This window comes from Coloeus monedula, assembly GCF_965178545.1.
Source record: "Coloeus monedula genome assembly, chromosome: 16".
Classification (NCBI taxonomy): Eukaryota; Metazoa; Chordata; class Aves; order Passeriformes; family Corvidae; genus Coloeus; species Coloeus monedula.
Window position 1 is genome coordinate 4954286 of NC_138796.1, and position 25965 is coordinate 4980250.

The following is a 25965-nucleotide window of genomic DNA, read 5'->3' on the forward strand; positions in this document are numbered from 1 at the left end:
CAAGAGGAAATACTATTAATGGCTGGAGACAGGTCCTTGGGAGAGTCTAGACCATATTTTCAACTGCTTTTATACAAAGTGATTTGACATCCCATATATTATTCTTATTTACTTCTGATTACAATCACATACTTATTCAATCTCATGGCAGGAATGGCCACTTTAAACTGCAACTTTAAGCTGCAGAAGAAGTTATTTTAACTGGGTTGTTTTTTAATATCAATCCAATAACAGTCACAGGTAAATTTATGGTAACAATTTTAGAAAGAATGAAAAGCATACTGCTTGTATGTTCAGCTGGAATTCTAAGTTATTCTTTCAGATAGAAAATTGAGGTTAAGCCTGTTGCTTTGATTAATTAAAAACTACCCAAATTCAGTAAAAGATTATTTCAAATCTTTTCACAACAGATGTCTCAGCTCTGCCAGAAACAGAACATAATACATCCAAGTTTCAACAAATGTGAGAGGTTAAAAGCCTTACTGAAAACACAGCTGATAAATGATTATATTTATCATGAAAAACAATAGCAGAACAACAAAATTAGATAATGCCTAAGGAAAATGCTTGCACTGTCAGCAGTCACAGGTTCCTGCAGGGCATTTGTATTAAGATGGCAAAAAAGGTGTCAGCTGCCACTGAAGCCCTGTTTGTGGTAGTTACATCAAGTACATAAACAACTGAGGTACGACTAGATAGCCCTGGAAACCAGACCAAAGCAAGGCCTGAATTTTAGAAACTGAGGCACAAAGACTGTGCAATATGATTAGGGAGATCCAAAAATCCCTAGTTCAGTGTAAGAAAATGAAACCCCACACTGACTTAATAGATGATAAAAGCTATCAGTCGTAAGCACTGTCTCCTAAATCTTTTGTTTCCTAACTGGTAAAAGTCAAAAAATCAGTATGCAACACCATTTTTGCAAGTCATACTAATCAGTTAATCCTAAAACATGAGTTTAAATCCCAGCTTTTTGCTTAGCCTAGCCTCATGATCAGCTACCACATCGTTTCCCACCGAGTTCATTTCCCATTCAGAGCCTGTTGCTCAATTCCTGGTTTTAACAAATCCAGGAGCACGTGAGCTCACTGTGCAGAACCCCCACCCCTGGCTCAGGCCTCCCCACTTAAGGAAGCACATTTCCCACTCAGCTGTCCACGGGCTCCATCCAGGAAAAGGAATTATACACATCCCCAGACACATGTAAATAAACCAAAGAAATTTCAGATTTACAGCGCTGTCTTCAAACCCTCTCCCCCAGCTCAGGGAGGATTAAAAAGGACTTCAAAGAAGCCTGAGTTCCAATTAAAACACTGTGACCACCCTGGGGACGCAAAAATATTCCTCTGATTAGTGAGATGCACTCTTTGAACTGTTTGGCTAAAAAAAGCTTTCAGAACTTTAAACAAATGCAGTAATTCTCTCTCATACTTTTTTTTTTTTTTTAAAGTTTCTAAAAATTTAATATTCAAAGTGAAGGACAAGTAACATTTAAAATGGAAAGTTTTATGGAAGCCCATTAGCACATCAGCTCTAGGCATCTACTAACATGAGACCCACCAAGACCTGAATGCTGCAGTCCCAGTACAAAGCAGATGACAGAAGCTGTCAGAACAGAAGAACCCAGAGTGTCACTGTTGCTGCAGAGGTGGTGGCACCCCTGTGTTATGATATCCCAATCTCACCAGCCCTCAGAACCACTCTCCCTGAAGGGCAGAGCACATCAATCCCACCTTGTTTTGAAATTCTGCTTTATTTCCTTAACATCCAAAGCTCCCAAGCCACATATACAAAGTGTCTCACATCCAAGTTCTTTGACACATGGTGATATTACAACAGTTACCCTCAGACTTAGCAATTAGCACAGATTTAAATAAAAAGCTCTTCCTATGCTTGCTGCAAAGGAAAACAAAAGAAAGAAACCAACTCCCTCCATCCCCTGAGACTCCCACTCCCAAAATCAGAGCTGAATTACATACTCCAAAAGTTTTAACATCAAGAACAATGAATGCTAAGAACAGGTGCTGGGAAAATAACTGAGGCTTAGAGCATGCCAAAGCAGTTGGAGCTAAGTGGGCATAATAAACCTGCCTGTTAAAGCCAAACCCCAATCACCCTCATCCATAAGGAATGAATAATTCATGGCAGAAGGAAATAGAAGCAGACTTTAAGACTTGCTCCGAGAAAGTGGAACTGCTCAAGTGTAATTGCATTAGATGTAAACAGTGGCATTTCAACAATTACTCTTCTCCTTTTGCCAACTTGTTCTCAAAAACCCACACTTAGCTCAGATACCTGCATCCAGCACAGGGTTCAGAGCAGCCAAAAGCAATTGTGGCTTCCCTGTGTCTGCCACAGCTCCTGGAACTGGGATTCAGAAAAGGACAGCACTGGGGTCACAAGCACTTGGACATCATCTTGGCTTGCTGCTATCATCAGGCTTTGAACACTTTCAATGCCTGAAGCTACTGGGGGAAGGACTAATATGATTAGATGATAAACATGTCAAAATTTGAAATGTATCCACAGAAGAGAAAGCTCCTATTCTCTCTGCTAAAAGAAACAAACACTCCTTTTTCATACCACTTTTACATGTTTCCTTTCATTCACATTTACCTTCAAGATCTTGCTTCACCATGCTCTACAATACAGAATTACCCACAAACCAGTTACTTTTCCTTTTCTTAGTGAATGGATGCTAAACCATCAAGACAAGAATAAAAGAATTAAACAGCCTTCCCAAAGTCTTCAAAACATCCACCCTCCTGGAGATCTCCTCCTGGTTTCTCCAGGATCTTCAGCTTCCAGATTCTGTTCGCTGCTGGTGTGACTGCAGCTTGGTACAACAGCTCCACAACTGAGGAAAAGGTGCATCAGATATGCCCAGCTCCCCAGATTTCACTGGAACTTGATTGGGAAGATACTGCAGAGCATTTATCACCTCAGTGTAGAAGGGAGGCCTATTAATACAATAAGTATTATGTACCTGAGATACTAAATGTGTCTTTAGACAACAGTTTCAGAAAGCACAAATGAAAGCTGCAGCCATTAAACCACAAAATAATTTTAAGTCACTGGTGCAGAGCTCCCTCACTCAGCTGCTTTCCTCCAAAGCTTGTCTGAATTCTCAAGCTCTCCTGTTACATTACCAAGAAAACTTTTATTTTACTTCAACCATTCTGGTTTATAACCTGAGCACATGCCATCTAAAAGTATTCTCCAATCTCAGCCCGTCTCTCCTTCCTCTGCTGAGCCACAGCTTCTCTCCTAGAACTCCCCACTTTAGAAGCACCCCAAAGAAACAGTGCCAGAAATCCACATTTCTTGTAGAACTTGATACCACCAGTATGTTTAGTACTAGACCTGTGCAAAGACAGGATTAAATGAAAGCACGAAGGCATATGGAAAACAAGTCCCTCTGTACTTGAAAGCAACTTCGCAAATGCAAATCCTTACAGAACACTTGGCCACATGCTGAGCATTTACTCTTGGCAGAGTCATGTATCAAGACCAGGATTTCTTAACTGCCAAAACACCTTTTTTCTACCACATTTACTATATTTTTTTTAACAAGAAAAAGAAATCTGCACACAGCACATGACAGAAAGAAGACACTGTTAAGAATCTTTGTAACTAATGCTTAAACAGGCAAAGAGCTTTTTGTAAGCCTGGGTAAGAGGATGACTGGCTGAAAAATTAAAAAGTCACATCTTCAAGTTGTACTTTTCATGTAAGAAGATGAACTCTTCAATTAGTGCAAGAAACACACAGAAAGGTTCAACAAGTAGGAGCCTTCACACAAAACCAACACCTCTCTGCACAGGCAGCCTGCTGCCCTCTGCACCAAGTCAGACAAGCTAACACATCCATCACTGGCACACCCTTTCCCAGAGAGGACTTGCAAAATCCTGAAGGGATGGGCACAATTACTGTACTGAGAGATTCAAATATATCCTACAAAGAAGCCTTTTTGCTGCAAACCCAAGGAACTACATAAACAACCCCAATTTCCATGTGCACATTCACCAGGGTCTGTAAAACCATCCATTTTTTAGCAGGTTTAAAACAAACGCTCCAATATACAGCTCCTCGGAAAGGAGAAACGAGAGATGCCTATTGATTAGGTGTCAGGGTTACCTCAGGAAAGAGAGAAAGAACATAATAGTGGAAACAAAAGTTGCCCACTACATCCTCCCTTCAGAAAGCACAAAGGCTTTAAATACACGAAACCAGCTCAACTGTGTAGTTACCCTCTGAAAGGCCGTCAATTACCTAAATTGGGCTGTGTGGCACGGAGGAATAAAAATGAGACAGGGTCAAAACAGCTCCGGAATTAATTGGGAGAGGAGAGGGCATATTTCAAAAGAGGGAGAGTTTTCACTCTCGCCTGCCTTCCTTCTCCCTCGCTCTCCAGCAATCACCAGGGCCCAAAGAGACAGCAGAGGAAGATTTCATTAATAAATTTATTTCAACTTTCTTTTCAATGGCACTAAGAATGTATGCAAATCCATTCATAATTAGGTTTAAAAATTCCATTTCATGGGATAATCAGACTTCAAAAAACTCAATTTTAGTTTTAATCAGATTTTAACAAGGATATTAAGTCCATTTCGTTCAGAAGAGGGAGAAACGGTGAATTTAACACAAAATGTATTCAAGCTTAGCCCTGGGAGATAATTAAATAAAATTAATTTGGCAAGGGTTGTCTGTAAATGGAAACGCTCCAGACAGCAGAGCAGGTTCCTGAAGGAAACAAAAGCAGTTCATTACTGTACAAACAGATACAAAGCTTATTGTTCAGACAGAAGAGAATTGCAGCTCCTCCACAACAGCAGGACAACCTGAGCCCTTGAGCTGCCTCTGACAAACACAGCAGTGTGTGGAGGAGGAGAAGGTAGTTATTTCCCTCTTGTTTCAGCTAAGTCCCCACTCCCCTAGCACAGCAAGGAGGGAAAATGCAGGGGACAGCATATACAAACCTAACAATTCCAAACTACTAAGCGTAGAAAATTATAAGAAACAATCTAGTGAGAGACAGCTCCTTTAAACGATGAAAACCCACGTACGAACTTGAGGCTGTCAGCAAGATTCTTGCCAGATATGATTCCATCAAATTCCATGTAATGATTTAGTCACACAAAGAACTGAATCCCAATTTAATACCAAAAGCATCCCACTCTCCTTGACAAAAGCTACGGACTGATACAGATGCTAAAACTTTGGTAACTGTCCTGATGCTTGAATTCTGAAGGACCAAATATTGATTTTGTAGCCCTTATAACCTTAAACTACAAAAATGCAGTTATTTTAACACTGTATATCAGATGTGTCTGACACTTAATTATTTTAACATCACGATGGTACCAAGATTATGAAAGTCACTCCTGGTAAACACTCAACTTTGCTGTAGAGTCAGACATTCTGGTTTAGATTTTCATGATGCATATTGGTTATGGGTTTACCTAAACCTTCCCCCAACACTGGGCACTTTTAAGGTTCAGCTGGAACCAGTGCTGGGCCATCTTGTCCAGACCAGGCTGTTGTCAAGAATAGCTGAACCTCGAGGTCCCTTCCAATCTGGTATTCCACAAATCCGTGAACATCTGCTGACCTGGACACACTATCACTGAAAGGAACAGAATACAAAAACCAGACAGGTATTTCTGGAAAAGAAAAAGCTATTTTAACTACCTAACTACAGTCAAATGACACTGAGAAACAGCATGTTTATCTTTAGAAGCTGTCACAAGCCATCCAGACAGGAGCACGTGCATTTGCAAGACCTCTGTCTACTCAATTAGAAAAAAAAAAAAAAAAAACAGAGAATTTTTTCACTCTTCCTCTCTGCCAGCCTTGCAAATATATCAGTTATTACAAAGTGCCAATCGCATTTTCCCTTGCCAGCTACTTGCAGACAGGTGAGCCAAGAGGTGTTGTGTGACCTTGACAAGTGGGCCAGCTCTCCAGAAGGCAGGTGATGTCTTTGCCAAAGTCACACTGGAAACCATCAGGCCTAAATGAAAGGCTTGTCACAAAATAGGCTGGATGCCATCAGCCTTGGCTGCTACATTTGCAGAAAACCACCTGAAGCCACAAAGCCTTATCTCTGGGAATACAAAGAGCACTGAGTCAAATGTCATTTGCAAACACAGCAGCAAAACTGAGTACAAAAAACTCCTAACTAGGTTAAAGCATCATCCTCTAATGGAGCCAAGAGCAGAGCTGTGAAGTATTCCCAAAAGCTGTCCCAGTTTAACTGGGTGAACAGCTGACTTCTCCAACGGAGGATGCAGATACTGACCGTATTCGCAGCCAAAGCCAGATACCCCATTTCTGCCCTGCTTAGAAAAGTTAGCAGGATTTCAAGAGAGAGCTTGATGTGTATCACAGCAAGAGGATGACTGTTTCATTAAAACAGAAAATAAATCAACTTGGTCAGCAGGGAGTAACTCAAAAAAATCCAGACTTTTATATTTCTTCCTACCCAAAAGATTTATCTTCCCTTTTACTACACTGTTCATATCAGAGTATCTCTGGAAGACAGTTTAAACAAGTAATAAGAATTCGAAAGCAATTACAACAACAACTTGTGCCAGAAACTGGTTCTTGCAATAGCTGCCCATTACTCCCTGCAGAGATATAGAAATTGTTAACTCTGCTGACAAGAGAGTTGAGAATAATGCAGAGAAAGGGAGAGAGTAAGGACTGAATCCAAGTGGTACTAACAAAGCAGAGAAGAGATGCTCGAAATCTCAATCTATACTTTTCTAGAAAAGCCAAAACTCTACCTATGTTGGAAGGCTAGGCTCTGCAGCAAATCTGTTCCTGCTTATAGCAAGAGGCAACAAAAGTTGAGAGCAGCTTTGCTGCTGCAGAGGTTTCTACCACACGACTCAAAATGTATCGCCCTCTTACAAGAGCACCACTCTGCAGGACATGACTTCATTAGAAAAAAACATTTTGCTGCAAGGTGATGACCAAAATATGTGCAGAACATTTATTTGAAAAAGTAAGTTTTGCCAGTGCACTCCTAGAATTTTCCATCAGTGGCAGGGAGGGAGAGAAGGTCCCACGCACCTCCACCTCTTACCTGCCTTGGCTAAGTGGGTGAGTTGGTATGTTTTATCTCCTTTCTGCTGAGCACGCCTGCTCACTTCCTACAAGCTGTTCTAACCCCACTGGGAGCTGCATTTGAGCTGAGCACTTATTTCAGGTATGCAGGTCAACACTTTGATAACAACCTCCAGACATTGGTTCTGGGTGTTCACCAAACACAGGGACCCACTCAGCCCCCAACACCTCACATCTTTGCTTCCAAAATGGGAATCTTTCCAATTATCCCAGCCCCAGTGCTCTTACCAGCCCGGTGCAGTGTTTGCTCTCATTCAGGCAGCTCACTTCAGGCTGTGGGTTTTGTAGGTTAAGACAAAAAACACTTTTCATTTTGTCTCAAACAGAAAAAGGCATAATTTATATAAACAGCAACAATTTAGGAAGCTCACTGCTCTGTAATACCTTACAACTTTGTTGAATATTGTTTCAAAAAAGAAAGATTATAGCTGAAAGCAGAACATTTTTCTATTTATTCTATGTACATAACACATAATAGCTCCAATCTGCAAGAGTTTTTACTTTTTTAAAAGGGATGGATGGGCACCAACTAAAGATCTTTATGCTTATACAAAATTCATACTGATGAGAGTTAACAAACTTCCATTCTAAAAAAAAAAAAAAAATCTGCTTCAGGTCTTGCATGTTACTCTGGATTTTTCTATCTAGCCCAAGATACCACTGACACTGACCAGAAATGGATGAGTAAATAATCCAATCCACCATGCTAATTTCCATGCTATGAGTTATTTTAAAATAACAAACAACACTTACATAATCACAGCGAGTTCAAGAGAACCTTGAGGCACTTATCACATTAATCTTTTAACTCACTAACATTTCAAGTTCACTGTGCCCTTTAAGAAATATTTGAAAATATTGTGCTGTGCTTTTGCCACATGAATACTTCTCTCTTCAAGCAATGCATGGACAAAGGTATATTTGCAAGAATATTCCCTTTAATAAACTAGCTTGTAAGGAAAGAGAATGCAGCCCAGGTAAAGATAAGCTTTCATCAAAAATATTCACTGGGAAAGCAGTCCTGAGGGAGCAAAGACTAGAGCTTCAGGACAAAGCTTACATAATATCATCACAGGGCATGTAAGCAAGCTTGTCAGAGCAGCAGCATTTTAACAGTGCTAAGAAACTGGAGCACTGTAATGTTCATACATTTCCAATTTCCTCCTGCCCCATGTTGACGTTGCTATGCTGGCTCTTAGGTACAACCAGAACTGAAAATCAGACCTTTCCGGGCTGATCCAGCACAGAATTCCTCACTGCACTGATGACAAACCAAAGACAGATGATTAAAGCAGCCCCTTCCTTCCCAGCTACCATCAGAAGCAGGAATCCATGCTCTAGGCACTGATGAGGTTAAGCACTATCCAGGAGTGAGTCATTCTCAAAACACCATCAAGATAACCTGCACCAAACACACTCAGAAAAGCTGCTCAGATGATACAAATCATATTTGGGTCTTATCAGCACTGACAGATAAGCTCTTCTTAATAGTTCAGTGCATTTTTCAGCAAACTGCTTATTTCTCAATGTGAACAAAGGTCAGCTGCTCTCACACTTCATGTCCCTCTCCACAGGTTTTGTTGTGCTTGGGCGGAAAGATGGACATGGTCTGCTTTTACTCACTAACCCCTGCTCCCCTTTCCCCACCTCCAGTTCTCAGAACCCTGGTATTAAACAAAGCCTGCAATTCCAAACTAAAATCTACTGTCCCCTCTTCCCATTCTTGAGTCCATTCCCCTGCTTACAGATTGGCAGGACAGAACAGAACATTAGAGTTTAGATCCTGTCTAGTCCTTTGCTGCTATGAACTCATCTTTTCCATAACCCTGTGGAGCAGTAATTTGGATACTTTTGACTCCACTGGAAGCTGAATTCAGAACTTCAGTCTTTCTGAAAGTAACAACCTCCTTTTAACTGCATTCATGGCACAGTTACAGCAATTTGATTTAAATGCCAGTGCAAGTCTTAAGGATAGCTGGTTCTTTTTCTCACTAGTATGGATCCCCCTTCCTTCTCCTCCCTTCTACCCATAAATTTCCTGGCAGCAATTACATCTCCCACCAGACTCTGCCAGAGGCTGTTCCATTCAACACTCAGTGGGCTCCTAGACTCCTTCCAGCAGTCACTTTCTGCATCCCCACTATCTTCCTCCACACTGGGTGACCAGAACTCCAAGAAGCATCTCCCATCTACAGAGGTACTTGAACACTTTCACATCCACAGCAATTTTTCTCCTGGTGCATCCTCTGTGTGAGAATGAACAGCCATTGTAGCAAGCACAGGGCCCTTCTGGTCCTTTCCACTGCATGTGCTACATTTTCCAAAAGAAGTTTGCATTCAGCTCCCAATTCCATGGAGCATTGTGCTTTGTTTCATTGAATTTTGTCCCACTTCTGCACTCTAATCCTTAGGGTCACTCAGTTCTGCATATCCAGCTTTTGTGTATTTATGAATCCTCTGAACTTGGCATCATTAGCCAAGTTTTATCAGCACACACCAAATTTTTGCACCAAAACCATTAATAGAAATACTAAATAAAGCAGATCCTAAGGCTAATCTTTGAGGAATTCTACTTATCCTTGCATTTTCCTTTCAACAACACTGAATCTATCCCTGTTTAAACAATTCCTATACATCCTACAATTCATCTATTAATTTCCATCTTCTCCCCCATGGTTTATACTTTCCCAAGCAGCTCCTGTTTCAGTGAAGTTCAAAGAAGTAAGATTTATTGTGATTTATTTGATAAGACAATCAATTCTCTAGACAAAGAAAGCTGTTACAGTAGTCTGGCACAATCCATCTTGGAATTCTTGATCCAATGAAGGGAGATTCCTTGCCCTGTAGCTAAAGGCCATGCCTAGGAGTACAGGGGAGCAGCACATACAAGAGTTTGAATCCTTACTGAAGCATTTTGTTTTGCTTCTGTTCAAAAAAGGCCTCCGCATTTAGAGAAGAGTTTTGGAAAAGGCATTACTCTGCTGAAACAAAACCATCCCCAAAATGCACATATGGGATGTGCATTTTTGTTTAAAAGTTTCCCTGCAAAAGCAAAACTTTGGGGGTGAGAGATAATAAATAAACTGCACATCTAAGGGAGAGAGGAGGCAGAGCATGTCAACAGCCCCAGCAGAAAATTTAGAGCTGAAATACTGAAGGATGCTAAAATGGAAATGGAAAGGTAAAATTAAAACTGAGCTGGAGATTATAGTGGTTATTGGGTTTTTGGAAATGATCAAATGATAGGCTGAATAAAAATCAAGCATAAGCATTTGAGCTGTCTGACAGGAGCAAACCATCCCCTTGCTGATTAGTCTCTGCTATTTAAATGATAATTTCACTTTAAGGCAAACAGGGCTGCTTAATGCAACCAAAGTGGCTCTTTTTAAGTGTCTGTATTTTTGAAAGCTTCTCCTTCACAGCAGAGTGAGCAGTAAAGTTCAAGCCATTTACACATAACATGGGTCACTACATGCTGCAAGGAGCCAAGCAACTTCTACCCAACTGTTTTCCAACAGTGTCAAACAATACTGGCAAGGAATACAGCAGCAACTCAAAATGAAGTGTCTGACTGGTGAGTCCCCCACAGCAAATGAAACACCTGCTGTGGAGCAGACAACACCAGCACACATTTCTAAACCCACTCCTGTTCCTAAAGGAAAAAAAGAGCCTTAAGTTCATTGGTTTGGGGAACGTACCCTATATTCAAGCTGGGGTAATGCTCTATATTCTGATTAAAAGAGCAATGGAAAAAGAAGTGATAATTTCCATTAAAAAACGATCTATTGGTATCTTCACTTCCAAAATAAAGTTCTTACTCCCCAAGTAAGAATAGTCCATCCTTTCTTTGATGTCATTACTCTCCACACAGTTCTTGTACTCAAACTACTGAAGTTCCTCAAATCATCCTTCACCAAAGAAGATGGACAGCGTGCTGAGCTATTGCTCAACAGCTTTTTCTGTCTCCAGAATGCAAGATCTGTGATACTGGGAAGACAATCTCTTGAACTGTTCCCAGGGCTTTGAAATGCAAAGCAAGGACAGATATATTTTTGATCTGAGCTTGCTTACTTCTCACTCTGATTATCTGATTACACATTACAGCCTCACTCTGCCTCAATGTCAGGTGCTCATCCCTTATATTTTACACTCTTCCTATCTCTCCTTTAGCCTCCAGACTTATTACTCTGATGTATTCAAATGGAAATAAAAGCACTAATGGCAAAGGAGAAAGAACACTAATATTTTTGAACATCAGAGATAAGTACAATGTTCTTTGGAGAAAATTAGTATCAGATAGGAAAGTCTGGCAGGAAGTTTTGCCCAGCATTTCAGCGAAGAACAGTAAAAGACAGACCTACGACACTTTAAGACATCTATAAAAGGTGGTTGCTTTATTAAAACTTAGTGGATCAACGCCGTGAGAATGGGAGAAAACTAAACTCTGGTTAAAGCACAGATTTGACAGCACAGTTCCAAGCATTACATTTAAGTGCATTACTCCCAACACCCAAACATGGACTGAAGTCTCCCAAAACTGCATCTGACTGCTCTGAAGCCTGGAGCTTCAGAATTTGAGATTACAAAGGAGCATTTTCTCCCCACCAGGCACAGTAAGTGTTCTGTCAAGGAAAGCTAAAACCTAAGGCAGCATGGAAAGTGAAGAGTAATGTACATTTTAAAATAAGAGAGCAGAATAATGAAGAACAGAAGAGCTTAGAGCAATACTCCAGCATATGCTGCATGTCACATTCAACAGGTGACAGCTTCCTCCAGGACTTCTCTATGTAAAACTTGGTGGCTTCAGCACACACACAATTAGTGTAAGACAACCACAAGTAGTTTTCTCTTTAAACCTGTACCTCACTCTCTAAAGCCAAAGATGCCCTTTGGAACTGTTCAGGCACTTCCCCCTCAAGAAGCTGTTAAATGCTGCTAAGGCAGTGCTTTCATCTTTCACACAAGCTAAGTCCTACAAATACTGAGCACGTAACCTTTATTTCTATATAAACACAATGATTACCCTCATCATCCCTTCCAACCCTGGCTGCTCATTGCCACATCCCCTGCCCTGCTTTGGAACAGTACAATTATTTATGCACCAACACAGGAGATCTGATGAGGGAACAGATCAGGAATGGGATTGCTGATTCCTATTCTAGATTGCTTTTTGCTATGCAGGGACACCTCTTTCAGCTACTGAGTTCACAGAACCAGAAGGCACCAGGTAGGAACAGAATATTTTGAGACAGGCACTGGAGTCAGAAGCCCCAGGTGAGACAGGAATGGCAGAGCTTCTCTAAACTGGGACTTACTTGTCCTGGCAGAATGATGCAAGGGAAATTCACTCGACATTAATCCCTTTGCAAAGCCAGGAGACAGCCCTATTCTGAGGGATTTGAGGGAATATTAGCAACCTGCATACATTAGCCCCCTACAGAGAGTGAATTCTTCAGCATTTCCCAAACCTTCAACTTCAATGGAAGGCAAAAAAGTAACAATAAAATGCAGTACACTGTGGCTGTACAGGACAACAGCAGATAATCTATCCATGAGGCAAGCTGAGACCTCATAACTACAGAAGTTTCTCTAACAAGCACAGTGCTTTTTTATTGTTGTTTTGGTTTTTGGTGGTTGTTTGTGGTGGTTTTTAATTACTTGTTCCCCCTACACAATGTTTATCTCCCTACTGGGTGCCCTGGGAATTCCCACTGTGAGGAAACAGTTTGTTTTACACTGGGAATCTTGTAAACAGCAGCCATGCAAATTTCAATCTGTTCACAGATCATAAATTACAACTATTTATAAAAAACTGAAGACATAGAACATGAAGCTTCAATATCCTCATACTGTGCTAATCCTAATTTGCTCCACCAATTAGGGACACAGCTCTAAAGCTGCGGGCCACCAGTGGCCAACCCACACAAACCAAACTCCTCACCCTCCCCAACAGAGAAATTAGCACTGTAGTTCAGGTCAGTGGTACAGTTACAGAGGGCAGCCAGCACCAAATGCTTTTAATTAGACTGATTTCTTGCTTGGTGACAATAGACCACAGGGCTACAATAGGCTATCCCATAAAAATATTTGCTCCACTATGGAATGATCACGCCAGAATTACAGCATTACTGGAACCAGCAACAATAACCCCGTCTTGGCTTGATTGGTTGCAGTTAATTAAGTATCCAGAGTAACATGAGTAATTCAAATTATTTCGACATGTACTACTTTGTATATCTGTCAACAGATTTTTTTTTAAACCAGTAACCACTTACTCATAATGGACATTCAGAGAAAGACAAATTACTACCTTGTGAGAAAGGAAAAGATTATGAGCTTCATTCACTACTGCAAAGATATTCAATGCCTTGGATGGAAGAGAGTGCACAGTAGCTAAGCATAGTTAATCAAGATTCAAAAAGGAAAGTAGAGAACACCAATATTCTCCTTTTTCTTCTATTCACTGAAAAAAAGAGCACTAATCCATCACTAAATGCAGAATCAAGAAATCCGATTCCCCTTTCCCTCCCTCTCTCCTCCCTCCCCCCAGCTCCAAAAGCAGAATGTGCATAGAAGGACTTCCCGTACTGAGTGTAGCACCTGGGTAATTACGAATTACAACTGTGCAAACCACTGTACCGAATAGAGATGCCTGCCACTTAATTAAACCCTTTCTTAGAGAGGAAATGCATACACATTCACACTATCTCCTCTTCTTAATTGGTCTCAGACATTGCAGGAAGTTAGTCCCCAAGATTTGTCAGCCAGCCAGCCCACAGATGTTTCAGAAAGAAAACCAGGTCAGCATTACCAGGTTCACTTCTTGGGCTCGAGGTGACAGGTCAGCAGATCAGTGCCTGCTGTCTGCAGCTGGCAGCTCCACCAAGGGAAAATGGTCTCTCAGCATTGGCCCAAATTCCTGCCAAATGTGCACTTCCCTTGGCAGGCCTGGCCTGGCCGGCGAGCTCCCCAAGCAGCCATGGCAGCTCCAGGAGATCTCGCTGCTGCAGCCACCTGCATTCACCCTGAAGGGCTCTGCAGGCACTCCCAAAACCCAGACTCCAGTGAACCCCAGGGTGCCTCTGGGTCAGCCTCACGTCATCGGCACCAGGGCCAAGACCTGCCTTACACCAGAACCACAGAGGGACGCGACTCAAAACATCCAAGCCCACGAGCGGAGCCTCCAAGCCCTGCACAAGAGTCCAAGCTCCCTTCTCTTCTCTCTGACACATCAGCCTCACCTCTAATCTCCACACTGTATTCCATGGCCCTTCAGAAAAAGACAGCAGACATCCCCACCGTGCCCCTGATGGAAAAAACTGAAATAATTCTGGAAAACTGCATGAACAAAATCTTTTCTTTTTTCCCCCCACATAAACACCAAGCCTGAGCTGACAACAGAAAACAGTGCTCCAAAAAAGAAATTCTAACTTAAATAGGCCATGATCAATATATTTGATCACCAATATAAAATAATTCTGCTGTGTATACAAAGATCTTTGAGCCCAGCAGGTGAATTTGTAAAAACTTTATACTCATTACTTCCATTAAAAAAAACCACCAAGCAAAATAACAAACAAAAACAAACCCTGTATTATACTTTACTATTTATTATCTCAAAAAAGAAAAAAAGGTTGGACTAAAACTCCTCTGAAGCTGTTGTTTGGGGCCCACCTGGCAGTGTTCACCCAATTGTATAACTCTTCAGCCAAACTTTGACCTTTCAAAACCTGCAATCTTCTGCCACTTACGGAATAACACAAAGACAAATTTAGCAATAAACCTTGTCAGCTGCTATCAATGGCTATCAGTACCTTCAGTATCTGAATTACTGCCTCAGCTTTAACAAACACCTGATGCACATCTTTTTGCATCACTCAGTACTCCAGGGTATATCTATTTATGGAGAGCAAATCACTTGCCTAATTCATTAGAGGACAAAAACAATATCAACCAAACACAGACAAACAGCAGCAAAACAGGCTTATTTAGATTAATAGCTCACAGAACAAGAACCTTCATTTTTTATTTGGGCATCTTCTACATGCTGCGGAAGGGAAAGTCAGAACAATAACAGTGCTGCTCTGAGAATGCAATTCTACAGCTTGGGGTGGGGAGAAAAGAATCACTCTGTGAAGAACTCCTATTAAACAAGACAAAATGAAGAAGACATGGCATAAACATGAAGTTTACAAAGTCAGTTAGAAAAACACTGTTTCATATTCCACTAGAGAAATCTGCACAAACCATTTTCCTAGCAAGTTACAGCCCTGAGTACTGGGCAAGGAGACGATGACTGCATGCAGGCAGCATTAAAGAGGGTTTAGAAGTTCTGCCGGCAGGAATTACGAGTTTTCCTGGGAGCAGCTGTGCCTTCCCAAGGCTGATGGATGCACACCGGGCTGAACCCCAGGCTGGAGCGATCCCGCTCCTCCCGCTGCAGGAGAACGGGCGCCATCTCGTGGCAGTTCTGTGCTTTGGCACCCCAACAAAGCCGCCGCTGTCACCCAAAATCTCCCCCAAGTATCTTTCTGTTAAAATATATTAACTGTTTAATGGCAGTCGAGGAACTGCCTGGAAAATATCTCTACGCTAAAAGTCCAGTGCTGAAAATACAACCGAGTGTGTCACGATTAACATGGTTTGTCAGTGAAGATGGTCAACAACTCAATTACTCAAATACTGGGTTTTGAAGAAATACAAACTACATCAGCACATCCTGGAGAGAAGGAGTACAAGAAGCTTGTTTTCTCAACACAGCCCTTTCCTAATAACAGTCCTAAAAAAGCCGTGTATAAATATCCTTCTATAGGACAGTGCACTCCAAAATAAATAAGACTTTCTACTCACAGAGCAAGAATTTTAACATTTTGTGCTTTTTTCCTTTTCCAGCTGAAACCAATTCTACAGCAGAAATACCAAACCAGAGCAACACATGGCAAATGTATGAAAACCCCTGGCACCATAACAGTAACACACAAAAAAGACCTACATCCACAATAAAAATCAGATCCAACTATACTGCAAAGTAGGCAGTAAGAAGTCAAGAAATCCAAAGGACATAGAGTTGAACACAAGAAAGATGACACAGATTTATAATGTGTACACATGAACCATATAGCACACATATGATGAGTCCTGTTTTATTATCTGGCTACTGTGCAGCACAGGGATGTTTTGCTATAGAGCTACAGCTGTCTTTATTTCCACTGTTCATGAAAGAGAGAAAAGCCCAGGAGCTTACAAGTGGAATCCAGAACTAGGAAACACAAGATTAGCCAGAGTCAACTGTTAATGAACTTGTCTTCCCCCCACAAGGTGAAGCATTATAAACACTCTTCCATTGTCACCAAAAAGAGAACAGTACTAAAAACAGTAGGATTACCACTACACTCCTGAAAGCTGCACCTCCTTCCCAAGTATTATTACATAAAATTACACTGCAAGGGCTGATCATAAGCCAATCTGACAAAAAGCCTGCTGGGAGCAGGCAATCAGTGAACAGAAACCACTGAGAGCAGACACTGAACAAGCCCTGTGGAAGTGCTGGAGGAAATGAAAAATCATCCTCTCCTAAAATACCACATACTGCATGCACTTCCCTTACATCCTCTGTAGCAATGAAGAACCTGATAAGAAAAGATGAGAAATCCTAATTTATTCCCTTTTCCCTTTCTTATCTAGTTATTAGCAAACAGAACATTGCTCTGGCTCTTTGGGACAATCAGCCAACTTGTTCCTGTTTCTTTTCTGCTATGAGATGGGCAATTAACTCTTCTCAAACTTTCACCAACAGCATTCTCCAGGATCCAACCAGGACAATGATCTCTCATCATCTTCATCATCCTGACCAAAAATTAATGTAATTCATACTGTAAGAAGTCTGAGCAAGAAAAAAAAAGAACAATGGGGGGGGAGGAGGGGGAGGGGAAAATCATCCAGTCCCACTTGCCTCAATTGCATGAAAAGATGATCTTTCTCAAGAGCAATTTCCCTTTCTGTAGGAGAAGGTGCCATTAATAGCACTAAACAATATGGCCCAATCACAAAACTAGCACTTCACAGTGAATATTCTGATTTTAAATGAAGGAGTTATTAGACTTCAACAGGCAGAATCACTTGGTTCCATTTCTCTCCCACTGTGAAATTACCTCGTTAAACCTTTAACAGCTTGAGGTAAGTAGAAAGCTTTTACTCCAAAAGGTTTTGCAAAAAGGATTCCTACAATTTCTGTCCATACCTTACCACAGAAGACTTAGCATAATTCCATCCTCATCTAAATGCATGGATCCTCAACAGATGCAGGAGAGAACCTCAAGCATGCTACCTACTGGCATGCCTCTGGAAAAGGTTCATTATCCTCATTAAACAGAAAACACTGAGAAAAATAAGGGGGCTTCCCCAAGTTGGAACACAAGTATCTTTTACATGAAACAGTGATGTCTCCAAATCATATGTACATATCCAAACATTCCTGCTTCCAAACAATCCCAGCAGTGTGCAGACACAGCTCTGTGGCTGGGTATGTGGAATGAAAGGAATGAAGAAACAACTGGCAAGATGAGGTTCTGCAGTACATGTTTCAGCTTTGACCCAGTGTGAAAGGTGATCAGTGCTCATATCAAACAGTTAATTTACGAAGAACCATCTCCTTTTCAGTGTAATAACATTGTACGTATTTAGAGAAAATAAAGCAATGTTAAAACATGGCACACAAAAGATTCATATATACAGAACACCTTCTGCAGCAGAAGAAAATGATCAGAAATTGCACTATTTCCAGCTCCTTTTTATACCACAAACACAGGGGCCTTAAAAAATCTGGTTCACTGCTCCAGATGTCAGGAGGAGCTGTCAAATACCAGCACACAGACCAGCTGGTGTTACAAAACACAACTGGGGGGTGGGTTTGACAAAGTAACTAAAATAACATTTCTTCAGCTGCTTTTAGGGAAGGAAAGTCACAACATGATCTAGAAGCTCGTTTTGATGTCCATATTTCAAAGGAAATATGTTACAACAGTTTGCCACAAGTAGCACACGTTCTCTTCTCCGGACATCTAAAATGCTTAGAAATTCACTTACTAAGCAAGCAGAACCCCTAACCAAAAAAAAAAAAAAAGGGAGCTATACACAAGAAGCTGAAACAAGAAGTTTCAAGAATTCAAAACTGAACCCTGGCTTTAGAGACACTGGTCAAGCTGATTTGGTGAAAAACATTTGTTAGTTCCCAAAGTTACACATTTTTTAAAGCATCTTCTTTTCTTCTCATATATAATAAAATGTACTAGAAGAGTTTCCACATGAAGAAGGGATAGCAAGAAAGCATGACCAACACACTTAAGAGATCAGTCAGAAGATTTAGAGGAAGGGGTTTAGAAGTCTTACTTCCCTCCAGAGCTGTGAGCACATACCTGATATTTAATCCAGTGCTCTGGTCCAGTTTCTCCCAGCTTTGCAATTTTCCCAGAAGCTTCTACAGTAAAGATTAAAAGTAGAGTTAGGCACAGGCAAATGTTCTAACAGCTCACTTTCCAGAGTTTTTCTCATAATCTTCCATTCAAAGTCAGTGTCATTCCTTCTCCTCCTGTGGATTTCCTGACCTTATCCAGCACTTTTGGTTTGTCATTGTCCAGCCCTGGGTATCAAAGTTTTTACCACACACCTCTTTGACACCACCATGTCTGGACAGAGCTTGATGCCAAAAAAAGCCTTTCCAGCAAAAGAAAGGTAAAAGAGAAACATCAAGGCTAAAATAGACACTATGATGAGATTATTCTTTACACACAATCTCCAGCTGAACAGTAGATATCCTTTTGCCTTTTACACCTTCCTTGCCATAACTCCCCTCATGCTGACTTTCCAGTTTGGGAATGCCTGGTTCGAGCCCATTAATGAAAAGAGCTATCAGATCTTAAGTAGCACAATACAGGAAGAGCCTAAAAGCCAGGACAGGCAATAAAGGAAACTCCTGTTCTGCTCATCCACCAGATGTTCCCAGCTCCTCACCTCATTTTCCAATTCCACAGTCACTAGCTGTGCTTGGACTTTCTCATAGCGTTCCAGTTTTCTTTGGAGACCTTCCACTTCCTCTTTAAGCAAACCATTGTTTTCTTTCATTTCCCTGGGGTGAAGAGACAGACAATTACTAAAAATTCATGCAACTCAATTCCTCTTCACAAACTTCCAGATATACAGGAATCCCAAAGGAACCATGACATTGAACATTCAACTGATTCGATTCTATAACCTTCACTGCAAAGCCACTGCTACAAAAAAAAAAAAAAATACAGTTTTATTGAAATTATTTTTTTCTACTTTAAGTACCATCCTAATTATGCCCAAACAAGCTGAAGCTTTGTGTCTGCTTTACTATTTGTCAAAACAGGGGTAACAAAAGACTCCAAACTCTGCTGTTCTGTCTGGCTGGAACACAGCAAGCAGTACAGACCCGGGCTTTGGAGCACTACTTGGTTTTACTTCAATAGAGGTGTACAAGGTGAGATAAAACTGTACAAAAACAAATGACCTTTAATCTCTGCATATATTTCTGTGCACAAAAAACAAGCATGAGAAAAAATTCCAAGATAAACAATTTAAAATTATAATTAAATAATTACAAGACCAAAATCTACGAAAATAACTTAATTTTAGAAAAAAAAAGTCTGGCAAGATGACTCATTGTAATAATTTTTTTTTAAAAAAACAACAACAGAGAACAACAAAGAAAGAGCTTTAAGGCAAGTTCTTTCACATTACATTGAATTTAACTTTCCAAATTGATTGCCACTTTGGAAATTCAGAAAGCCTACTCTACCAAGGGCTGTATAAGAGTGCTTCAGAAATTTAAACAAAACATTTTCTAAACACTATTCTGGAACAAAAGGCCTTTAAAATAGTGGTAACAAAAGCTAAGCAAAACCAGTTATTAAAGAAACATTCAGCTGCCTCTTTTCCCTGCAGGAAATTACTTCCCCAAGCTGTATGGAGTTTATCACTACCTTTAAACACTGAATTTTCTTCTAACAAACCGAATCACCACCCAGAACAATCAATGCACATTCTGAGGCTCTTGTGTTCAAGATTCCTCAGATCTTGTCACATCCTCCCATCTAGTAACCACCTCAACACTACTCAATTCATATGTAATACTTTAACTTGCTTCTGAACTTTCCCATGTGGAAACCCTAAAGAGGAAGGTGAAAGTGCAGATAGTGCAGCTGTAGCAGGTACAGAAGAACACAAAATAACCCTCAACAAGTGGACCCTTTTTTCACCTGAAGTAAACGTTTTCCTCCCTGAGCTGGCGCAATTCACGCTCCATTTTTGGGAAACGAGCCAGTTCTGCCTTCATGTTCTTGACAATTATAGCATCATGTTCCTGCTGGGACAACTTCTGCTCCAGATCCTGGAAAACATGGGATGAGAACAGGACAGCAATGAGAAAGTTGGAATTTGTAAGAGCTATTTCTGCACTGTACTTTTTAAGCTCAAATAAAGGACTTGAATGAAGTTGGAAGGGAACTCAGGAGGTCATGTGGTCCAATCCATGCTCAAAGCAGGGATGACTCTTGTTGCACTTGTCATACCTGGGCTGGCCTCTTCTCTACACCTGCTTACCCCAAGTTCATAACAAAAACCCCTCAGTTCCTCATTAAAATGATCTCTTCTATCAACTGAACCAAATCTGTGATTTTCCTGTCCTCTATCCCTCCACCAATGAAGAGCAGAGAGGCATTTGAATGGCCTGCAAGCATTAGATACAGAAAGAAACACAAATCTGCATTTTAACATTATAGTATATGTTGGGGTTTTTTTTCCACTAAAAAACCAAATTATTTAGGGCTGTGTTGTAGACATATCCTGTTTTCCATCCTTTCATTTCAACGGAGAAAGTCTCCTCTTGCTGGCACTCAGGCTGGTTTTACAGCAAGGCAATGCCACTGTCAGCACTGCTCAAACCAAACTCTCCCCGTCTACCTCTGCCAGGAAGACAAGACAAAGAAAAAACATACACTCCCACCAGCCTATATGCTCATTTGGAAGAACATGAAGCATCTCTATACTCACATTTAAGTTAGTGTGGTTTTGAAAGCTTTACAAGTAATTGCACTTCCTCAACACAACTGCAGAGGAAGGATTTTCTGGGAAGCAGGAAATAACTGTAGCTGCTGGGCTCATCACATACCATTTGAAACAAGATCACTCTAGAAGCAGCCTTTTGCAGAGCAGATTTGTGCTGTGGCACAAGACCAAAAAGAGCATTCCTCCAGAGCACTGCATAAGGATATAAATCACCTTTCTATAGAGGAAGCATGGTTTGTTTTCAATCAATTGATACACCAAAGGCAAAGTGTCATGTTACAGCTAATTGTAGATAGCCTGGTCCACCCAAGCTCAACTCTTGCTAGCAACCAACTCAGGTACTTATATGACAAACTAACCTTTCACTTCTGCAACAGCCAATTTTTTAAAAAGCAGCATTCTGTTCTTCCACTGAAGGAATTAAAGTCTAAAGCTTTACAAAGGTCACAAAGTTTCTTACCTTAATCTTCTGTTCATATTCTGCCAGTAAGGACTGGCTTGCTTGCAGTGTCTGGATTTGCTGACTTGCCTCCTGCCATTTCCTGTTAGATGAAGACACAAGAGGCACTTGAGCACCCAGAAATCGGGTACCAGAAACAACCAGAAGTTCCTGACAGAGTCAAACAGCACTAATAATGTTAGTCTTACATAACATTCCCTTTCAGTTTCACAGTCGTATCATCTCCCTCGAATTTAAAGACAAAAATATCCCTTCATTTTAATAAAAAGATGTAGGTCGAGAAAAATACAAAAATCAAGCCACTTTAACTCTGAAAACAACAAATATACAGAGTAAACAAAACTTCACAACTTTGAAATTGAAGAGTTGAAGTTAGCAAGCAAGGAAAAGCATACTCATAACTTTCAATTACCCCTCCACTATGATTTAAGGTTTGATATTTTTGTTCTGTTCAGCCCATAAAGTTCAGATCAGCCTTTCCCACCCACATGCCTTCTGTTAACTCTCCAACAGGAACAAGAAACAACACTGAGATTTAAAGCTCAAGTTTGTGGGGTATTTTCCTCAAGGTACAATTAAAGTTGCACCTCAGAGTTGGTTTCAAACAACAGTTACAACCTGCACACCCAGATCAAAGAACCCCTTTGAAGAGCAGAAATCAAACGCTGCTTAAAGTTTTCTGAGTGATGACAGCTGCACAAGACTGAAGTTCTGTTTGCCTTTTTCTCCCTACAGTCATTCATCCCTTGCTTACTTTTTTTCAGCATCCAGATGCTCCATCAGTTCCTGCTTCTGAGAGTCTTGGCTTGTCATCTGCATCTCTTGGTTCATTATATTCCATTGCAGCTCTGATATTTTCCCTTTTAATACAGTGATTGTCTGAATTAATGGGGAAAAAAAAAAGCATAAACACACAAGGCTGTGACTCTTCAAGCTGGATATTACGGATGGTGATAGAAATAATTTCCAACTAAAAAGTACTAACACACTCTTAGAAACAATCCCATACTCTTGCAAACCATCAGACCTGCAAACCTACCTCAAACAAAGGCAAGAGAAAATAATTTTTCACTTTCATTTGCAATCCAAATTGTCATTTACATTATCTCTTAAATGGGTGACCTCAAACTGGAATGAAAAATATCAAACTTTAAAGTTAGATGATTCTTTTTCTAAATATTTTAGCTCTAAAGAAAAGCTCACAGGTTTGTTTCCAATAGCTATTACTCAGCTCCCTGTAACAGAGAAAAAAGAGAAATATCTCAAAACATTACAGATGTAGGGTGTCTTCTAGACAGAGAGACAGGTAGGGTTCTCATCTTGATACTGATGGAAATGGAAATAAAAGAACACAGATACAGAACTGCAGCACACATCTTTTGGGTGGGTTTAGTTTCTCTTATGTACCATCACTGTCTCCCTGGTTTTAATCACTGATAATTGGAACATTAAATCTGATTAACTGCTTTATCACATAGCTACATTTCCAGTAACACCTAGGCAGGAGCAGGGCTTAAGCACTTAGTGGTTGCTGATCCACAACTGGTGCGGGAAACCAAATTAAACAGAAAAGTTACAAATTAAATAGCTGAACTTAACTATAATGATATCTGAGAAGACTGAGGGTTGAGAAGCAACCCTCATTAGGTCTGGGCATCCAAATAAACTGAAACTGTTACCCAAGCATTCATTCTGCAGTAGAATGCACTGGCATTTAAGACAGTTCAGGAAGACACACTTTGTTCCTAACGCTGGTCTCATCCACTCTACTGTCCTCCCTACTTCCATGAACACTTTCCCATATTATCTCCTCCATCACTGTCGGTTTCTTCACACTTCTGAACCCAGATGCTCTATGTTGCCTCACACTTTTTTTCTCCTTCTCCATATCAGCTTGTCTAAAAAAATCTCTTCTCCTTCTGACCTGCTCACTTGTGTCTCAGCTTGGTTTGGCTCTACACTTTGACAGAAAAGACACACACCACCAGGGTTTATTCATTTCCAGGTGATGAACATGGTGTTCCAGTTATTTTGTTTGAGGGCTTTTTTAATCAAAAAGGGCATTTTCAAGTCATAAGAACTGCAAAGTCACCTGAAGCTATAGATGGGTTAAAAATTACTCTGTTCTTACTTCATTAGCTTCGGCTAATTTGCTCTCCTTCTCTTGCAGCTTTTCACTCATTGTCTCCATGCTCTTCTTGTAAGATTTGTTCATTTCCATTTGTTCTTTCAGTTTATTTTCAGCCTCCGTTTCCCTTTCCTGGTACTGCTTTATGCGTGTGAGCAGCTCCTGGTTACGGTCAGCCTCTCGCTTGCCAAGGGAAAAAACACAAAGAGACATAAGAAGAAAGCAGCAGAAAGGTGAAGCCTTTTTCCTTCTTCTATCTTCATCCCTCATTACCACGGTCACCAATGGTAATTGCTTCATCACGAAGCAAAGTTACTCAGACCACAGCTTTAACCTAGCAAGGACAAAAATCTGATGAGCAGCAACTCAATGGAATTACCCAGGGAAATGGAGCTGGAAAATTAAGAGACCAAATCTCCCAAATCTCTTACACTAAGACATGACTATAAGAATACAGACTTCACAGACTCCACTGCACACTCTCCAGCAGATCAAAGATGAAAACATTCCATCTCCAATGTAAAGCTGACCCATGCACAGCAAATTCACTTTCAGAAACTCAGATCTCAACAGTTGGGTTAATAAGACAAACTTCCCTCTGCAACTTCTGGAAATGAGGCCATTTAAAAGAAAATATTATCAACTAATACAATAAATACTTTTGCAGTCTGACAACCTTTCATATACCATTTCAGTTTATTCCTACCACAAATTGATTAATACTTATTGAAAAAATGCATAGTAAATTGCTTTGCTAATCAAAGCAACTCGAGACATGGATTTGCATAGCAAGCAAGGATTATGCAAAGCAATGTGAGGTTCCTAAAACCTTTATCTGCATGACTTGGAAAAACACAGAATCTGAGCAGGGTAATTACCACAGTGCTGGATTAATGTTGCTCCCTTTTTTTGTACCAGTATTTCAAGAGTTTCTGTGACTGACTCAGCTACATTCCAGTTTGAACTCTTCCTGGCTTAATCCCACATCACCTGACTTCAGAGGAAGGAGGAATTTAGTCACTGACTCCCTATTTCACAACCACACACTAAATCTGTCACCCAGCATCCTCACAAAATACAACAAAACATACTTATTACTTTTTACAGATTTCTTTTTCGATAATCACACACATACAAGACTTTTATTATGCTACAAAAGACACTGATCTACAGCTTATTTCAATAACATCATTAAGCAAACATATGTGGGCAGAAGAGCAGAACCCAATAAAAGCTGTTAGTCCCTGAGTGAGGCTCACTGTTTTATCAGTGCAGGCTCTCTTGCGTGACACCGCATGGCTGGCACTGCTGCCATTCCAATTAATTACAATCACACAAACTAAATGCTTGCAATTGTGCCAGCAGAAGTTTAAACTCTTATAGGAGAAAAATAACTAAATACTTCTGGGAGAAACAAATGACAAATCCCTTTTGTTATTGCTACCCATGACAATTTCAGTGCTAAACTAACAGAGCCCAGTGATCAGATCATCAGTCTGTCAACCTAACGAGGCTTCACGTTCCCACTCCAGTGTGCATTAGCAGGTTAGTGCAGTGCACAGAGAGGGTTAGTGCAGTACAGAGCAGTTCTGCAGACCTGTTGGTGCTGGCAACTTGACACCCACACCTGCAATAAATGCAAACACAGTAAATGTATTCCAGATTCAATGAAGTCCTGCGCTGAAGACAGTGTCCATTAGCAACTGGAGAACACCAGGCTTGCTCCTGGAGCACACCTTTCAGTTTAGTTTCACTCCAAAAAAGAGTAACCATACACATTCTGAGACAGTCCACTGCAAACCAAAGCACAGCACATGAGAAGTGGAGAGCACATCCCTGAACCAAACAAAAACACCACTGTAAATGCTCTCCATGTGTTCTGGCTTAGGCCAATGATGCCAAGCCATGTGCAGACATCCCACTCACCTCATAGTTCCTGGCACTGGTATTAGCTGCCTTCTCCAGCTCGATGCGAGCTCGTTTGTGGCTCAGCTCCATCTGCATCTTCTCCCGTTCCACCTGCAGCAGCTGGGATTTGGAGTGGATCTGCCCAGCTTGTTCTTCCAGCTGGCCAGTTCATGTGTGAAAAAGGACATTGCACACCATTAACAGCACAGCAATACCATCATGCCTCCCACCCTGTACTGCTCAGCTGACATTA

At 40.7% G+C, this 25965-nt stretch overlaps 1 protein-coding gene across 1 annotated transcript in view; it reads right to left on the bottom strand.

Moving 5' to 3' along the window:
* The window catches only part of MAD1L1 (mitotic arrest deficient 1 like 1), a 348417-nt gene that overhangs the window by 319955 nt on the left and 2497 nt on the right, over positions 1–25965 (bottom strand). The window contains exons 3-9 of the mRNA XM_082292272.1: positions 25731–25871; positions 23808–23987; positions 22431–22555; positions 21677–21758; positions 20409–20539; positions 19141–19255; positions 18546–18607 (exon numbers count right to left, since the gene is read on the bottom strand). Coding sequence (XP_082148398.1) covers positions 18546–18607; positions 19141–19255; positions 20409–20539; positions 21677–21758; positions 22431–22555; positions 23808–23987; positions 25731–25871 — 836 coding nt within the window. The remainder of the gene's footprint in view (positions 1–18545; positions 18608–19140; positions 19256–20408; positions 20540–21676; positions 21759–22430; positions 22556–23807; positions 23988–25730; positions 25872–25965) is intronic.